We start from the raw sequence: 18,596 nt of genomic DNA on the forward strand, positions 1-18,596 counted from the left end.
CCTGTCCTAATGTCTCCTCCTTTGGCTCAGTGTTAATTTTTGTCTGATTCTGGCCGTGAAGCGCCTTGGGACTTTTTACAATGTTAAAAGCGCTATATAAATGCAGGTTGTTGTTGTTGATGAATGAATGATCAGGAAGAGTTGTAACTTCACAAAGGAATATCAAATCTTTGCAATTCAAAAATTCTACAGCTATAAGAAATGTGCAAACTATATATCTCATTGCTTTGGAGTTTCCTACATAATCAGCCACCCCGTATTAAGCTAAAACTAGTGGTGTTCCAGACATAAAAAGGGTGATAAATGTTCCAGAAAGTACTTTTCATTCTCTAATCAAATTATGTTTAAAAGAAAAGATTTTTTTGCTTAAAATAGTCTTTAAAGATTCCACTAATATATTGGAGATATTTCAAACTTAAAGAAGTTTCTTTTTTTTATTCATTCATGGGATGTAGGCATCGCCGGCAAGGCCAGCATTTATTTCCCATCCCTAATTGCCCCTTGAGAAGGTGGTGGTGAGCCGCCTTCTTAAACCGCTGCAGTCCATGTAGTGAAGGTTCTCCCACAGTGCTGTTAGGTAGCGAGTGCCAGGATTTTGACCCAGCGATGATGAAGGAACGGCGATATATTTCCAAGTCGGGATGGTGTGTGACTTGGAACGTGCAGGTGGTGGTGTTCCCACGCACCTGCTGCCCTTGTTCTACGTGGTGGAGGTTGCAGGTTTGGGAGGTGCTGTCGAAGAAGCCTTGGCGAGTTGCTGCAGTGCATCCTGTGGATGGTACACACTGCAGCCACGGTGCGCCGGTGGTGAAGGGAGTGAATGTTTAAGGTGGTGGATGGGGTACCAATCAAGCGGGCTGTTTTGTCCTGAATGGTGTCGAGGTTCTTGAGTGTTGTTGAAGCTGCACTCATCCAGGCAAGTGGAGAGTATTCCATCACACTCCTGACTTGTGCCTTGTGGATGGTGGAAAGGCTTTGGGGAGTCAGGAGGTGAGTCACTCGCCAGACTCTCCTACCAAATGTTCTAAGCCAGTAATAAAGTTTCCGAACATCCTGATAAATATCCAGGTTTGGAATAGCTGTCAATCCACATTGCTTCCTATGACGACCATCACCGACGGCAACCGAGTCCTTCACTGGTGAGTCTGGAGACCAGAAACAGCAGATCTCTATGGAGAAGTAACCTTACATTTACAAGGTGGGAGTCTTCAAATACTTTCAAAAAAATCAGTCAGCTAGGGGATTATGTTACGTTGAGAGTACGCTCCCTGACCTTACTTCTCATTAAATTAAAACTTATAAACTCTTACATTCTACTGTCTTGTATACATAAGATTAACAAGAACATATTCACACTCATATGGGCCAGTTTAGGTGTGCATGAATCTAATTGACTAGCTTAGGTGCTTTAACTTATAATGTATTAGATAGGAAGAATGGCTTAGTCTTTACTAATTCTAAGGTAATTAGCAGATTAGGTTATAAAACAGCACGATAATAAACAGATTTCAAGACTGGCTTTGCACTATTTATGACTGTAATGCACTTATTCCTTCAGTATTATTAATAGGCAACATCTGAGACTTTTCAGTAAATTCAGCTTGGTCTAGTTTAAAAGCCAAACCTTCTCTAAGATATTTCAACATGCTGAAAATCAAAATAACGTCTAAACAATATTTGAGCACTGGTGCAGCGAAGCAGAAATGAAAGTCATGAAAATAAACATAAAAATAACCTGACCTGTCATTAAACTGCCGAATATCTCAATGCTTGAGGCACTTTTTAATACACACATTCAGCCTAATTCAACAACTACAATTCAGGTGTCATAAAATTTTATAGATAGACTTTTCATCGAACATATACTTGAAGAAAATAATAGCATTGTTAATTCCCCAAATGTGTATTGCAAGCAAAACATGCTTTAGGTTACAGTGATAATGATGAAGAAAATATTGGCAAAGTCAAATAACCCAACAATAAGCCAACAAAATAATATATAGACTTGAGCAGTCTATCCCAGACCTTCTATATCTTTAATTACAAAACAGACTTGTGGTTTCAACTCTTAGAACTGTTGGAGTTAACTGGAGACTTAATAATCATGACGGAACAGCCAATGTAACTGACTCTCAAATGAGGAGTTGTAACAAAGTCAAGCCTGACAAATCAGTATTACTTTATCCATCTGGCTGGGCCAGAGGGAAAAAATTCAGTATATCATCATTGAACTAACGTCCAACTAGACTCTGTTTCAGAAAGTCAGATCAATTCAGGCAATTGCAGTTATTGCCAGTCAGAACTAATTAAATGTAGGTAAAATTGAAGTCTGTAGGATGCAGCTGTCACCAAATCCAGTCCCGAGGGAATGAAATGCTGACATGCTACAAAACAGTGTTACAGGAGCAAGGAATACATGAGCCAAGATGAAATGCTCAAGATGCCCTGATGTGAGTCACATGGCATCTCCATATGGATCATACTGTAACAGGGATCGACCATTACAACATGAGATATAAGAAAGTCAACGAAAAAAATGGGAAGAGGGGCAAATGAAGTTTTGTGCATCACACCATTGTCAAGCGCAGTTTCAAAAATTCACCAGTTAATCCTAAGATTAGTGTATTTGTTTGCAAGGGTATTGATTGTCTGGGAAAATGTTGCTGGAGAGAGAAGAGAACCAGCAGCTGCCTCAAGAGGATGGCAGTGGAGAGGAACGTATGTGGCCTGCAGGAAACCAGAGTCTCGAGGTGAGAATGCTACATCCCCTCAAGCGGGGGGAAGAGTTATGTGGTTAAGACAGGTTATAAGGTAATGTGCCAGAAGAGACTAGAATCTGGTCCAAATAGGAATAAGTGTTTTTCTAATTACCTGATGGAATTGGTTAAAATATTCCACTTTTTAAAAAAAATAAGTGAGACAAACTTCTCTGAAATTGCTGCGAACACATGGATTATCCCGGTTATTGACGCCTTTGGACCAAGGATAAATGTCTGTGGCTGTTGCTCTAAGCACAGCACTGCAGAAGTTTGAAAGAGATTAGATAGAATCTTACAGCACAAAAGGAGGCCATTTGGCCCATTGTGCCTATGCCAGCTCTTTGAAAGAGCTATCCCATTAGCCCCATTCCCCTGCTCTTTCCCCATACCCCTGCAGATTTTTCCTTTTCAAGTATTTATCCAATTCCCTTTTGAAAGTTATTATTGAATCTGCTTCCACCACCCTTTCAGGCAGTGAATTCCAGATTATAATAACGTAAACTATCATAATAATGGGCCGGATTTTGCTCTGAGTGGCGAACAATCGCCACCCGCCTCTCGTTAGACTTGCACTTACCCTTAAACTTTTCTTGTTTTTTTTCAGGGCGAGTTTTAGTCATGGGGGCGCTGAATCCAGCGCAGGGCCCTCTACAGGGCATCTGGGACCTGTCTGAACAGGGCAAGCAACTGTCTATCCCCATAATCAATCAGATTGAAGAATCGTTAATAAGCAGAGCTGAGACTGAACCAAGAAGTGTAAGTTAGAATAGTGAATTCAATATCAAATCAGGTACAGAGAGCGAAAGAAAGAGAGGGAAAGAAAGATTGGATTTAGAGGCAGAGGTAAAAGAGACAGAAAGAAAAAGTAAAAAAATAAAAACTTAAACATTTAAAAACAAAGTCCAACAACAATTAAAATCTGAAGGAATGAGACTCCACACTTGTAAAAGTTAATTTTCAGTGCCAGGGAGGTTATTTGGCAGTCATTAAGACTTACCACGCAGTTAAAAAGGGTACTTAGACTTAAATAACATGACGTACCTTTTCTTGGCACGATTACATCATATCCATCAGGGAAGTGCAGGAAATTCATGCTGTTCAATTCATCTGAATCAGTCGGCGAGATGATGCTTTCACAAAGCTTACGGAGGAGCAGGGCATCTGGTACAGCAACTTCTAGATTTTTACATTTAACTGCGCATGTACAGTCACCGGAAGTTACTCTACCATTTGCACTGAAATAACGGTGAACGCTGTTAGCATTACAATATGAATGGTTGTGGTGTTGGAGGCCAATCATTTCAGTCCCAGGACATAATTGCAGAAGTTCCTCAGGGCAGTGTCCTAGGCTCAACCATCTCCAGCTGCTTCATCAATGACCTTCCCTCCATCATTAGGTCAGAAATGGGGATATTCACTGATGAGTGCACAATGTTCAGTTTCATTCGCAACCCCTCAGATAATGAAGCAGTCCGTGCCCGCATGCAGCAAGACCTGGCCAACATCCAGGTTTGGGCTGACAAGTAGCAAGTAACATTTGCGCCAGACAAGTGCCAGGCAATGACCATCTCCAACAAGATCCCATCCACCACCCTAAACATTCACTCCCTTCACCACCGGCGCACCATGGCTACGGTGTGTACCATCTACAGGATGCACTGCAGCAACTCGTCAAGGCTTCTTCGACAGCACCTCCCAAGCCCGCGACCTCTACCACCTAGAAGGACAAGAACAAGGGCAGCAGGCACATGGGAACAACACCAGCTGCACATTCCCCTCCAAGTCACACACCATCCCGACTTGGAAATAAATTGCCGTTCCTTCATTGTTGCTGGGTCAAAATCCTGGAACTCCCTTCCTAACAGCACTGTGGGAGAACCTTCACCACACGGACTGCAGCGGTTCAAGAAGGCGGCTCACCACCAGCTTTTCAAGGGCAATTAGGGATGGGCAATAAATGCTGGCCTTGCCAGTGACACCCACATTCCATGAACGAATAAAAAGAGAGTCTAACCACCTCTCCTTGACATTCAACGGCATTACCATCGCCGAATCCCCCACCATCAACATCCTGGGGGTCACCATTGACCAGAAACTTAACTGGACCAGCCACATAAATACTGTGGCTACAAGAGCAGGTCAGAGGCTGGGTATTCTGCGGCGAGTGACTCACCTCCTGACTTCCCAAAGCCTTTCCACCATCTACAAGGCACAAGTCAGGAGTGTGATGGAATACTCTCCACTTACCTGGATGAGTGCAGCTCCAACAACACTCAAGAAGCTCGACACCATCCAGGACAAAGCAGCCCGCCTGATTGGCACCCAATCCACCACCCTAAACATTCATTCCCTTCACCACCGGCGCACCATGGATGCACTGCAACAACTCGCCAAGGCTTCTTCCGCAACCCGCAACCTCTACCACCTAGAAGGACAAGGGCAGTAGGTGCATGGGAACACCACCACCTGCACGTTCCCCTCCAAGTCACACACCATCCTGACTTGGAAATATATCGCTGTTCCTTCATCGCCGCTGGGTCAAAATCCTGGAACTCCCTACCTAACAGCACTGTGGGAGAACCTTCACTACACGGACTGCAGCGGTTCAAGAAGGCGGCTCACCACCACCTTCTCAAGGGTTGACGAGGGACGGGCAATAAATGTCCACATCCCCAGACTGAATTTTTTTTACGTTTAATTGGAAGTAGTGTTAGAGATTTACCTTTTCTATCCATTATCAAGAAGTAGGTTTTACTTTATCTGATTATGAAATTGGTGGATGTCACCAATGTAATTTTTATTGCTTTCGAAATTCACATTCGTTCATTAATTGTGTCTAAGACAGAGAATAGGCCAGTTGTTTGTTCTCCATTCTCTTTGTTTAAAACTCTGTCAACGTACAACATACGGTTCCTAACTTTTAGTGTTGCACATGACACACTCTAACTTCAGTGGAACCTAATTTATATGAAAATGCTTACATGATAAATAGAAGGATAGTCCATTTGAAGGCTGGAGGGAGGGCTTTAGATTCCTGGGGCATTGGGACCGGTTCTGGGGGAGATGGGACCTGTACAAGCTGGACGGGTTGCACCTCAACATGGCCGGGACCAATACCTTTGCGGGGAGGTTTGCTAGTGCTGTTGGGGAGTGTTTAAACTAGCTCGGTAGGGGGATGGGAACCTGAGTGTAGATTTGGAAGGGAGAGAAGCAGAGCTGGAAATGGAAGGCAGGAAATTAGTAAGTGAGTTTGGAAGGCAGAGGAAACAAAGGCTAGAAAATAAACAAAAGAGTTTGGCAGTGCGAAAGGGTATATACTTCAATGCAAGGAGTCTTGTGAATAAGGTAGATGAGCCGAAGGCATAGATAGACACATGGCAGTACGATATCATAGCTATTACAGAAACATGGCTTAAAGAGGGGCAGGAATGGCAGCTCAACATTCCTGGTTACACGGTTTTCAGTCGATATTGGTTAAAGAAACAATTACAGCTGTGAGGACGGATGATATGTTAGAAGGATCATCAAATGAGGCCATATGGGTTGAACTGAAGAACAAAAAAGGGGCAGTCACACTGCTGGGAGTGTACTATAGACCCCCAAACAGTCAGAGGGAGATAGAAGAGCAAATATGTCGGCAAATTTCTGAGTAGTGCAAAAACAATAAGGCAGTAATAGTAGGTGATTTTAACTACCCTAATATTAATTGGGATACAATCAGTGGAAAAGGTACAGAGGGCGTAGAATTCTTAAAATTCATTCAGGAGAACTTCTTTAGCCAGTATGTAGCAAGCCCAACAAGAAAGGGGGCAGTTCTGGACTTAGTTTTAGGGAATGAAGCTGGGCAGGTGGAAGGAGTATCAGTGGGACAGCATTTTGTTGGTAGTGATCATAATTCAGTTAGTTTTAGCGTAGTTATGGAAAAGGTCAGAGACAGAACAGGAGTAAAAGTTCTCAATTGGGGAAAGGCAAATTTTACTAAGCTGAGATGTGATTTGGCCAAAGTGGACTGGAAACAGCTACTTGAAGGTAAATCAGTGTCAGAGCAGTGGGAGGCATTCAAGGGGGAGATAGTGAGGGTTCAGAGCAAATATGTTCCCACAAAGGAAAAGGGTGCGACTCCCAGATCTGGAGCCCCCTGCATGACAAGGAGCATACACGGTGAGATAACGCAAAAAGGGAAAGCTTATGTCAGGCACCAAGAGCTCAATACTGCAGAAAGCCTAGAAGTATAGAAAGTGCAGGGATGAAATTAAAAAGGAAATTAAAAAGCAAAGAGAGGGCATATAAAATATTGGCAAGTAAAATCAAGGAAAACCCGAAGATGTTTTATAAATACATAAAGAGCAGGAGGATAACTAAGGAAAGAGTAGGGCCTATTAGAGACCAAAAAGGTAACCTATGTGTGGAGGTGGAAGATGTGGGTATGGTTCTTAATGAATACTTTGCATTTGTCTTCACAAAAGAGGGGGATGATGCAGACATTGTAGTTCAGGAGGAGGAGTGTGAAATATTGGATGGGATAAACATAGTGAGAGGAAGTATCGAAGGGTTTAGCATCTTTGAAAGTAGAAAAATCGCCAGGCCTGGATGAAATGTATCTCAGGCTGTTAAGGGAAGCAAGGGAGGAAATAGCAGAGGCTCTGACCATCATTTTCCAATCCTCTCTGGCTAAAGGCGTAGTGCCCGAGGATTGGAGGACTGCTAACATTGTACCGTTGTTTAAAAAGGGAGAAAGGGATAGACCGAGTAATTAGAGGCCAATCAGTCTAACCTCAGTGGTGGGCAAATTATTGGAAAAAATTCTGAGTGACAGTATTAATTGTCATTTAGAAAAATTAATCAAGGACAGTGAGCATGGATTTGTTAAGGTTAGGTCACGTCTGACTAACTTGAATTTTTTGAGGCGGTAACAAGGAGAGTTGACGAGGGTAGTGGTTTTGATGTAGTCTACATGGATTTTAGCAAGGCTTTTGACAAGGTCCCAGATGGCAAACTGGTCAGGAAAATAAAAGCCCATGGGATCCAAGGGAAAGTGGCAAGTTGGATGCAAAGTTGGCTCAGTGGAAGGAAGCAAAGGGTAGTGGTCGACGGGTGTTTTTGTGACTGGAAGGCTGTTTCCAGTGGGGTTCGGCAGGTCTCAGTGCTAGGTTCCTTGCTTTTTGTGATATATATTAATGATTTGGACTTAAATGTAGGGGGCATGATTGAGAAGTTTGCAGATGATACAAAAATTGGCCATGTGGTTGGTAGTGAGGAGGAAAGTTGTCGACTGCAGGAAGATATCAATGGACTGGTCAGGTGGGCAGAAAAGTGGCAAATGGAATTCAATCCGGAGAAGTGTGAGGTAATGCATTTGGGGAGGGCAAACAAGGCAAGGGAGTATAGAATAAATGGGAGGATACTCAGAGGTGTAGAGGAACAAAGGGATCTTGGTGTACATGTCCACAGATCCCTCAAGGTAACAGGACAGGTAGATAAGGTGGTTAAGAATGCATACGGAATGCTTTCCCTTATTAGCCAAGGCACAGAATATAACAGCAGGGAGGTTATGCTAGAACTGTATAAAACACAGCTTGAGTACTGTGTACAGTTCTGGTCACCACATTACAGGAAGGATGTAATTGCACTAGAGCGGGTACAGAGGAGATTTACGAGGATGTTGCCAGGACTGGAGAATTTTAGCTATGAGGAAAGATTGGATAGGCTGGGATTGTCCTCTTTGGAACAAAGGAGGCTGAGGGGAGATTTAATTGAGGTGTACAGAATTATGAGGGGCCTGGATAGAGTGGATAGGAAGGAACTATTTCCTTTAGCAGAGAGGTCAATAAACAGGGGGCTTAGATTTAAAGTGATTGGTAGAAGGATTAGAGCGGAGCTGAGGAAACGTTTTTTCACCCAGAGGGTGGTGGGTGTCTGGAACTCACTGCCTGAAAGGGTGGTAGAGGCAGAAGCCCCCAACTCATTTAAAAAGTACTTGGATAGGCACCTGAAGTGCCGCAACCTACAGGGCTACGGACCAAGTGCTGGAAAGTGGGATTAAGCCGGATAGCTCTTTTTCGGCCGGCACAGACACGATGGGCCGGATGGCCTCCTTCTGGCCTGTAAATTTCTTTGATTCTTCGATACAGAAATAAACGGAGGCTAAAAGGCAGCTAGTTCACTGAGGCAAGCTACCACTAGGTTGCGCCAAACACAACAAACTATTTAGCTATTCCCACCTTTCTTGTAGTTGCCGAATCTGTTCCTCCTTTTCCTGGAGGTCAGTTTTCAGAGTTTTAATGGTAGTTACATGCTTCGAAATCTCATTCGTTGTATTCTGCAATAGGAAAATAAAAGAATTAGTTGGGGTAAGGAAGCAAAAATCTGTTTAAAATAAACCTTGTGCAATGTCGAGTGGTTTTTGTTAGTACTTCAAATTATTTCTCGAGATGATGCTAGATCTGAAAAGCACAATTCAATTTTCAACTAACACCTATCGTGTTCATTCCTGTTAACACTTTGCTGGTTAGATGTAAATTCCCATTACGTTTAAAGATCTGGTTAGCTTTTCCACATACATAATCATGTTACATTTTAGATTATGTTTTGTGTAGTCTTGCTTTTCTACTCAAGTACGACTAGAAAAGATAATGATTGCACAATTTACTCGATGATTTATTTAATTCTTTTTCATTTAGTTAAAAGTATACCAGAAATTTTCCATTAAAGGGTGATTTGATAGAGGTGTTTAAAATTAGGAAGGGGTGAAAGAGAGTAGATAGAAACAGACTGATTCTAGTGGCTGAGAGGTCTAGAACAAGGGGACATAGGTAGAAGATTAAATGTAAGAGATTTTGGACATAGATGAGGAGAAATGTTTTTTGGCAGAGAATTGTGGAATACACCAGTAGAGTTAGTGATTGAAGCAAGAGACCAGGTCAACATTCAAAAATAGAACAGATAGGTGTTTGAAGGAAAGGAGAATAAAGTGAGATTAGGACGATTGCGGAGGATAAACACCAAGACGGACTGGTTTGACTAAACAGCCTGTTTCCGTACTGTAATTTCTAAGTCATTTTCATGTTGGTATTCCTGAAACCGAGTAGACAGATGTGGTAGAAATGAGATGGAGGTATTTCTGGAAGGTAAATACATTTAAGATTCAGATAGTGAGTGAGACAAAAACAACGAAGGAGTGAGAGAGAGAGAGAGAGAAGACAGACAGTGAGAGAAACAGAAAGAGATAGAAAGAAAGCAAGAGCGTGACAGTGAGAGAGACAGAGAGAGAGAGAGCATGAGAGTGGGAGACACAGAGAGAGAGCATGAAAGTGAGAGAGACAGAGAGAGCACGAGAGTGAAAGAGACAAAGAGAGCGTGAGAGTGAGAGACAGAAAGAGAGAGCGTGAGTGTGAGACAGACAGAGAGGGCATGAGAGTGAGAGACAGAGAGTGAGAGAGAGAGAGCATGAGAATGAGAGAGACAGAGCGAGCCCATGAGAGTGAGAGGCAGAGAGTGTGAGAATGAGACAGACAGAGAGCGTGAGCGTGAGAAAGACAGAGAGAGAGCGTGAGAGTGAGAGTGAGAGAGAGAGCGTGAGAGTGAGAGAGATGGAGAGAGTGTGAGAATGAGAGAGAGAGAGAGCGAGAGCATGAGAGTGAGAGAGACAGAGAGAGAGCATGAGAGCGAGAGAGACAGAGAGAGAGCATGAGAGTGAGCGTGAGAGATAGAGAGAGCGTGAGAGATAGAGAGAGCGTGAGAGTGAGAGAGAGACAGAGAGAGTGAGAGAGAGACAGAGAGAGTGAGAGAGAAAGACAGAGTGAGAGAGAGACAGAGAGAGTGAGAGAGAGACAGAGAGAGTGAGAGAGAGAGCGTGAGACAGAGAGAGACAGAGAGAGCGCGTGAGAGTGAGACAGCGTGAGTGAGAGAGAGAGCATGAGAGTGAGAGAGAATGAGAGACAGAGAGTGTGAGTGACTGAGAGTGTGAGTGAGAGAGAGAGAGTGAGTGTGAGCAAGCATAATGTGGAAGTTGTAGCTTTCACCCAGCTTCTGTGAAACAATACCCAAAATTCTTCTCAGTGGGGCGGACGGCCGATTGCTCTTATTGTGGGGGGGCGGTGCTGTGAAATACCGCCCTGCTACACAGCAGGTAAGGGGGGTAATTTGCGACTTACTGCACAAAACAGGCCCCCAAATTTGTCTGGTGCAGTGGTCTCAGAGGTGATAGGTGAATGTCCCTGATACAAGCCTCTGAAATGATCCTCATTGAGTCTGTGAGAACTTGTAAGGTGGTGATTGAAGTTCATTCATTTGTTCTCTTTCAATCATCCCGCACGTCCAAAGGCCAAGCAGGAGCACTGAGACAATGGCTAACGGGCTGGGCTTTAGTGGGTGGGGGCCGTTCATAAGGGAGCAGATTGGGTAATGGTATAAACAGCTACTTTAACAGGTGATGTGTTAATAGGTGTGGGGGGCATGTTTAGCTTTGCTTATTGAAGTCAGGACAAGAAAGGTTACAATTTCTTCTGCTGGAAGTAAAAGGCTGGTAATTACACAGCACATAGCCAAAGTCTAGAAGTGCAGGGCTATTCACTAAATTTGGTTTACTATATCAATCCTGCTTTTTGAGCGAACGTTACTGTGATAGATTAATAATGGACTACCCACGGTTGATTGAGGGTCAGAAAACAAAGAGTTCGGGTAAATGGGTGTTGCTCTGATTCGAGAAGTGTTGGTAGTGGTGTACCCCTGGGGTCAACGCTGGGTCAAGATAATTTGGACTTGGGCATAAGGAGCACTGTTTCGAAATCTGCTGATGAGGTGTTTAAGATGATTAAAGGATTTGATAGGGTAGATAGAGAAAAACTATTTCCTCTGGTGGGGGAGTCCAGAACAAGGGGGAATAATCTTAAAATTAGAGCTAGGCCGTTCAAGGGTGATGGCAGGAAGCACTTCATCACACAAAGGGTAGTGGAAATCTGGAACTCTCTCCCCAAAAAGCCGTGGATGCTGGGGGTCAATTGAAAATTTCAAAACTGAGATTGATAGATTTTTGTTGGGTAAGGGTATTAAGGGCTATGGAACTAAGGCGGGCAGATGGAGTTAAGATGCAGATCAGCCATGATCTGATTGAATGATGAAACAGGCTCGAGGGGCTGAATGGCCTCCTCCTGTTCCTATGTTTGTTCCAATGACACAAAAGTAGGAGGTTCAGCAAACAGTGAGGACTGTGAAAGATTCGAGGAAGACAGACGAGTTAGCGGAATCGGCAAACATCTGCAGAATATAATTTAATGTGGGTAAGGGTACAGTAATATATTTTGGGAGGAAAAAAAAACAAGGAATGGGAGTATACGCTCAATGGAAAGTTGCTGAAGGGTGTGGATGAACAGACAGCTGAGGGTTCAAATACATCATTCTTTGTATATGTGAGCGCAGGTACACAATGCTATAAAAAATGGTCAACAGCATTTTGAGTTTCATAAATAGGGCACACAATACAAGAATAAAGAAGTAATGATAAATTTGTACAAAATATTGTTTGGGCCACAGTTAGATTACTGTGTGCAGTTTTGGACACTCCATTATAGAAAGATATTGAAGCCAGTGGAGTGTAGATTCACCAGGATGATGCCAGGAACGGGAAACTATAGCTAAGAATACAGATTTGAGATACTGGGACTGTTATCACTGGAGCAGAAGCTGAGAGGAGATTTAATAGAGGTTTTTAAAATTATGAAGAGTTTTGATAGGGAGAGACTATTTCCTCTGGTTGTGGAGTCAGTGCAAAAGGGCCATCAATTTAAAGCTGTCACTGAGAGCAGAGAGGTTAAGAAAAATGTATTTATGCAGCTGGTAACTGGAGCATGGAATACTCTGCCAAAGGCAGAGATTACTGCATCTTTTAAGTGGAAATGGATCCATATTTTAAGTGTCTTGGGATGTTTGTCCACATTAAAGGCACTATATAAATGCACATTGTTACTGTTAAAGCAGAGGAAGATATGGGGAGAACGCAGGGCAGTTGGATTGGGTTTGGATTGTTCTCTCTAGGAGCTGGCACAATGACTAAATGGCCTCAGTGTTATAAACTCCTATGGTACTACTTCATTTTAAGAGCATGTTTTGGGATGTTTGAGAGGCACGACAAGGCACTAAACAAATGCAAGGTCGTTTGTTAGTTGCTTGAAAAGTATGAAATGAGTATTACTGGTCGTTGGTTGTATCCCATATCACATTTGAATAGGAGAATTGCAAGCACCATCATTTTGGTTAAGATGACGTTAAAATTGACCAAAGTTGGGTTCCGAGTCCTTTTTTTTAAAAAAAACAAAACCAGAAAATCTATTGATAATATCACAGTAAACAAAATATATAGAGCAGTTAGTAACCTTCAATTTACTCTGCAGCTGTTTCAGTTCTACTTCCATAAGTTTGCGAGGTGTAGATGGAGTGTTGAGAGTTTGACTGGAAGTTAAAGGTGAACGCTGGTCTGTTGGCTGAGTGACAAGCGCTTGCTGCTCTGCCATTTGATTCAACCTCTTCTCCAGCGCATCTTTCTGTTGCTGCAACTCCGTGAGGTTAAAGGTCAGCTTCTGTTCACAGGTGAAATATATTTGGTGATCAAAAAGCAATCTAATTTACACAGAGTACAAATTATATTGAAATAGGCAGTGTGAACAGTCAAGTGACACAGTGCATGGTGTACTGAGGGTTGAATATAGGCTGCACTACTTTGCAACTTGAATTCCTAAACTCAGTTGGAACTTCCATCAGAGCAAGCACCAAGTAATGGCAACGTAACTCTCCAGAGAGAGAGAAGGCTGAAGAGGAGACGGAACGTAACTGCTGTCCTGCACCTCCTCATTGTAAATCATGGGATTGCAGAGGTACTCAAGTCTTTATATCCTAGCAACTCCAATTACAAATGGAATGACATAAGGACACCTATATGGGAAGGACAAGGAGGGTGGGAACATAGATTTGTTGCAGTGCAGTATTACTGTTTTGCTGTTCCAGCTAGGCTGTATTTAAACTTTTGCTTGTATATATTATTAAAACATCTTTGCTACTGATTAACTTGTGTAAACAGTCAAGATGTAACATTTATTCATACTGGCAGTTTTTAACCAGCTCAAAAAAAGGTGTTTGCTGCACAATGCAGTACTTATCAAAACCAGTTGAGGGGGCAGGTTGGCAACTCGCTGTCTGGCCTCTGCCAAAGCTGCCATTGAGCCGGGCACTGAGGCCAAAGCTGCCATTGAGCCGGGCACTGAGGCCAAAGCTGCCACTGAGCCGGGCACTGAGGCCAAAGCTGCCATTGACCCAGGCACTGAGGCCAATGCTGCCACTGAGCTGGGCATTAGGTCAGTGCTGCACCTGAGCTGGGCATTAGGAGATGTGTGTGAGCAGCCCTGGGGTAATTCAACCATTAGTTCCTCCCCCCACCCCCCCCGTGGAACCATCTGGCCTCTCTCTGCACAGCAGCTATCAGAAATCCTGCAAATGATGGGAACTGATGCCTGAACATTCCATGGCGTTGAGCATTCCAGCTCTACCACGTGAACTAAACACAGATTTTAAATGATCCTGTGTATGCCATTAAAAAGGCAACGGTGGAACTCATAATGTTCAACATTTATTTAATCTCATCAAAATGTGTGTGTGTGTGTGTGTGCACGCGCGTCTGTCATTTCATTCAGATGAACATGTGCTGACTGTACTTACTGATATTTCATCAAAATGTTTTGGAAACGATCACATTTGCTAATAAAACTATAAAATGTGGAAAAACACCCGTTACTGAACATTTGACAAGAAAGAATTTGATCCATATGATTAAGTCCATGTTGCTGGTGGGAAATCTCAGAAATTCGGGTATGTGCTGCCCATGATTTTCTAACTATATACACGAATTCCCAACACATGCTGCCAGCAGACTGAGCTTCCCGCCAATGGGCAAGGCTCATAACATGATCTGTTATGAATTCATCCACACATTGCCCTATTTTACATTACTTTTAAGCTCCTTGTAATTCAGCTTTAACTAAATTATCTATTTTTCCCCCAGTTTTTTTTTCTCAAATCCCCACTTATCAGCAAGGGCCCGAGAATTTACTGTGAAGAACTGAGCATTACCATCTCACTGGCAGTCCTGGAAGCAGGGATTATCAGAATATCCTGAGTCGTAGAAATTATATTTACCATTATCATAATGTAATCTGAAGCATTTCTGGAAGAAACAGCTTCTAAATGATAACTTAGGGCAGAGCCAGCCTCTCTAAATCATATAATTAGATGGATAGATATCTGAAAAATCACATCTGTAGATTGTGGTATTTAACTGTCTAACTTAAACATATTCGCCAGGAATTCCTTCACGGCTTCGCCCGATCGGCCGTTGTAACTTCGATGAAAGATTGTCGGGAAACCCTATTTATATGGCTTAACCTGACTTTCCGCTGAAGTTACAGAGGCCGATCGGGAGAAGCCCCGGGGAAATTGCTGGTTATTAAGTTTCTTCCTGTTGTGCAGATACTAAGTGCGCTCTATTTTACTTACTAGAATTCCAAAAGTACCAGCAACAAACACCAGTATTTGTGGGTCATTGCTACTCTTACTTTGTTCAAACAAAATTCCAATTTCTAATAAGCATAGCATTGAAAATTGCAAAAGGATACATCAATCATATTCATTAACATATATTATTTGTTAAATTTATATAAAGTAAGTGTAATGGAGGAAATTGTGTATAGACTCCACAACGTTCTATGATAGTGAGAGAAAAGCTTTTCAAAACTTTTCTCACCAACTCAGCGCCCCTGAAGGTGTTGACTTTTGCTGGGTCATGGTTCCATAGGTGGAAATTACCCTGTGATTATACTGTCCAGGTGGGCACTGTTCCAGTGTGGGCCCGGACAGTGAGTATTGCCAGCCCATTCCCCCACAGAGGTATCACCACCAAACCTCTCCCTGTCCTCACTCGATGGCCACACACCAGCGCTTCCAGTGGAGGCTGACGGATATCAATCAGCAGATGGAAACGTGGTGGATTTTCCGCCCTCCCTAACCCAGGGGCACTGAGACCAATTGGAGCACTTTTCCCCTGTATGGGTATGCTGATTAAAATCAAATTATCCAGCATACTGGGATCTTTCTGCTCTATATGGCTCAGCTATTCACTGGGCAAAAATGTTGAGCGGTGCGGAGGGCTTAGTGAAAGGATTTGCTTAGCTTTTGTAAATTCTGTAGTGTATAAAAAAAGGCATGCTGAGTTTAAGAGGGCAGAGTTCGGTTTACTTTTAAAAATATAATATTTATAGTAAGATGACATGAATGTGGCAAATATCTAGTGTTTACTTTAGATCTAATTCCTAGTAAACCAAATGTTGCTGTTAATTTAAAGTTGTTGGTATGTTTGGTTTCAATGTGTGAAGTAACACTCCTCAATTATCTCAGTTGAGAGAGGGTACAGCAACCAACACCCAGCATCAATAACATTTATGAGAAGTAGACAGTTTAGTCTTATTAGACAATGGAATCAGGTGAATACAAAATATTTAAATTATGCAATGCTACATGGAGAGTAATGGATGCCTTGGACTGACTGTAAGGCAGGATTCCAATGAAGTTCTAAACCACAAAATTAAATCTTGAGCACTTCACAACTATTATGTAAACACAGATATTAGATTACAGCCCTGAAAACACTCTGGTATTTGTTATTGTTCATAGTGGATAGTATTTCAATTTATACGTGGCAGTTTGATTCTGTTTTTGCCCAATTTTTGGCAGTGGCCATCAGTGTGGAGGCTGTCTGTATATCTGATGAGTAACAACATTCATACAAGAGGATTAACTATTGCAGTATCATTGATGCAATTCTAGCAAGAAATAATTTGTAGTTAACCGATTTATAAATTGATAAATCATCTTTCTAACAACTCCCGCTAATTTCTGCTTTCCGATGGCATTCATCAGCCTAAAGATACTTTGATAATGCTACAACATATGAACAAATTCAAATTAGAATTTAGGACTGAAAATATTGAATCATTACTTCATCAATTAATGATTAATGGGAAATATCTTGTTGGTAATGCCACAGGGAAAAAAAAACAGGGGTGCCCAACACAGGTCTTCTGAAAAGTACACCTGTGCAAACTGAAAATAAATATTCCAGTGCTTATGATGTTTCACGAGTTTAAAGTCTATTCTAAAGAATTCTCAGCAAGCTGCTTATTGACATCACATATTTACATCTCATTTCACCTATCAATTAGTACATGAAAATACACAATCTTGAAAACATGCAGAAATATAATTAACATGCAATGGGCAGAGAACAATTTTGATGCCAGAAATTACATACATGGGCACAACATCATAAACCTGTGTAATGATACTTGGCAATTTTCAGACATCCCTTTTGTGTGTGCCATTCCTTATCATCAAATAGTACAGCCATACCAACTATCACTTAGTTTTGAGGGGCAGTCACTTATCTGGTGTTACATGTCACTTAACTTCCTCACAACAACAACTGCTTGCATTTATATAGCACCTTTAACTTAGTAAAATGCCCAAAGGTGCTGTACAGGAGCGATTATCAAACAAAATTTGACACCGAGCCACATAAGGAGATATTAGGGCAGGTGACCAAAAGCTCAGTCAAAGAGGTAGGTTTTAAGGAGTGCCTTAAAGGAGGAGAGAGGTAGAGAGGCAAAGAGGTTTAGGGAGGGAATTCCAGAGCTTAGGGCCTAGGCAGCTGAAGGCACGGCCGCCAGTGGTGGAGCGATGAAAATGGTCGATGCGCAAGAGGCCAGAATTGGAGGAGCGCAGAGATCGCGGAGGGTTGTAGGGCTGGAGGAGGTTACAGAGATAGGGAGGGGGCGAGGCCATGGAGGGATTTGAAAATAAGGATGAGAATTTAAATCCTTAACAGCAAAGAGTTCTTAACTCACTTTGCCACCACAGGCAGCTACATACAAATGTTTGCGACTTCCAGAGTTACTTGGTATTGGGTAGAACTATTTTAAATTACAAAGAACAACATCAAAAACTGACAAAATCTTCATTTACAAAAATTAGATTGAACAAGAATCATTTCCAAATGCTGTATTTATTATTTGTAAAGTATGTTAATATCTGCATAGCCTTGATACTATGCTTTAATGGCATAAACCTCTCCATTGTTATAAAACAGCAAATCTTCTCACACACTGTGAGCAACATCATGGAAGATCTAGATATATAATAGTGAATACAATGTGTGTCAGAGCCTTTTTAAAGGATGTAATTTACAATGAAAATATTTCAACTTCCCCCAGAGCAATATTTCCTTCTAAGCTCTCCCTGAGTATCCGATTTAGAAAATGTGCTCTACTCTTTTTAATGATCTTGCCATTTTCTCAACAAATTTCACCATTGAAACATTGTAGATTCTCAAATATTTAATGTAATGAAAATGAATTTTGATATTGTTATGCTTTAGTTTGTCTTAAAAAGGAGAATGTTACAGATTTGATTTTATTGTAAATTGTAATAGTTGGGGTTCTTCATTTCAGGCGTAAGAGTTTTCAGAGCAGCGAGGCCCCACATCCTGATCTGTGCAAAGATAGCTGATCACACTGGGGGCAGTGTTAGGGGCTCTATAGTGTGCTCAGGCTAGAGAAAGTCCAAAATAAATGGATAGTGATGAGGAAGGTTATCCTTTCTGATCATTATTCACCAACCCATGATAGAAACATGCAGGTTGGATCGGTCCATGTCTCTGATTCCCTCCAGTCAAACATCCTGGCAACACTAATTTTACAGGCTCATGCATGAAGGAAGGAAATGTGGGCAAGTCGTTGGCCT

General features: G+C 42.1%; 1 protein-coding gene across 5 annotated transcripts in view; it reads right to left on the bottom strand.

Annotated features, from left to right (window-relative positions):
• Positions 1–18,596, bottom strand: part of cntln (centlein, centrosomal protein) — a 366,307-nt gene that overhangs the window by 64,438 nt on the left and 283,273 nt on the right. For all 5 annotated transcript variants that reach the window (XM_067983463.1, XM_067983465.1, XM_067983464.1 and 2 more), the window contains 2 exons: positions 13,130–13,333; positions 8,981–9,078 (listed from right to left, as the gene is read on the bottom strand). In XM_067983463.1, the coding sequence (XP_067839564.1) occupies positions 8,981–9,078; positions 13,130–13,333 (302 nt within the window). The remainder of the gene's footprint in view (positions 1–8,980; positions 9,079–13,129; positions 13,334–18,596) is intronic.

The sequence above is a fragment of the Heptranchias perlo genome, chromosome 4, assembly GCF_035084215.1.
Source record: "Heptranchias perlo isolate sHepPer1 chromosome 4, sHepPer1.hap1, whole genome shotgun sequence".
NCBI lineage: Eukaryota > Metazoa > Chordata > Chondrichthyes > Hexanchiformes > Hexanchidae > Heptranchias > Heptranchias perlo.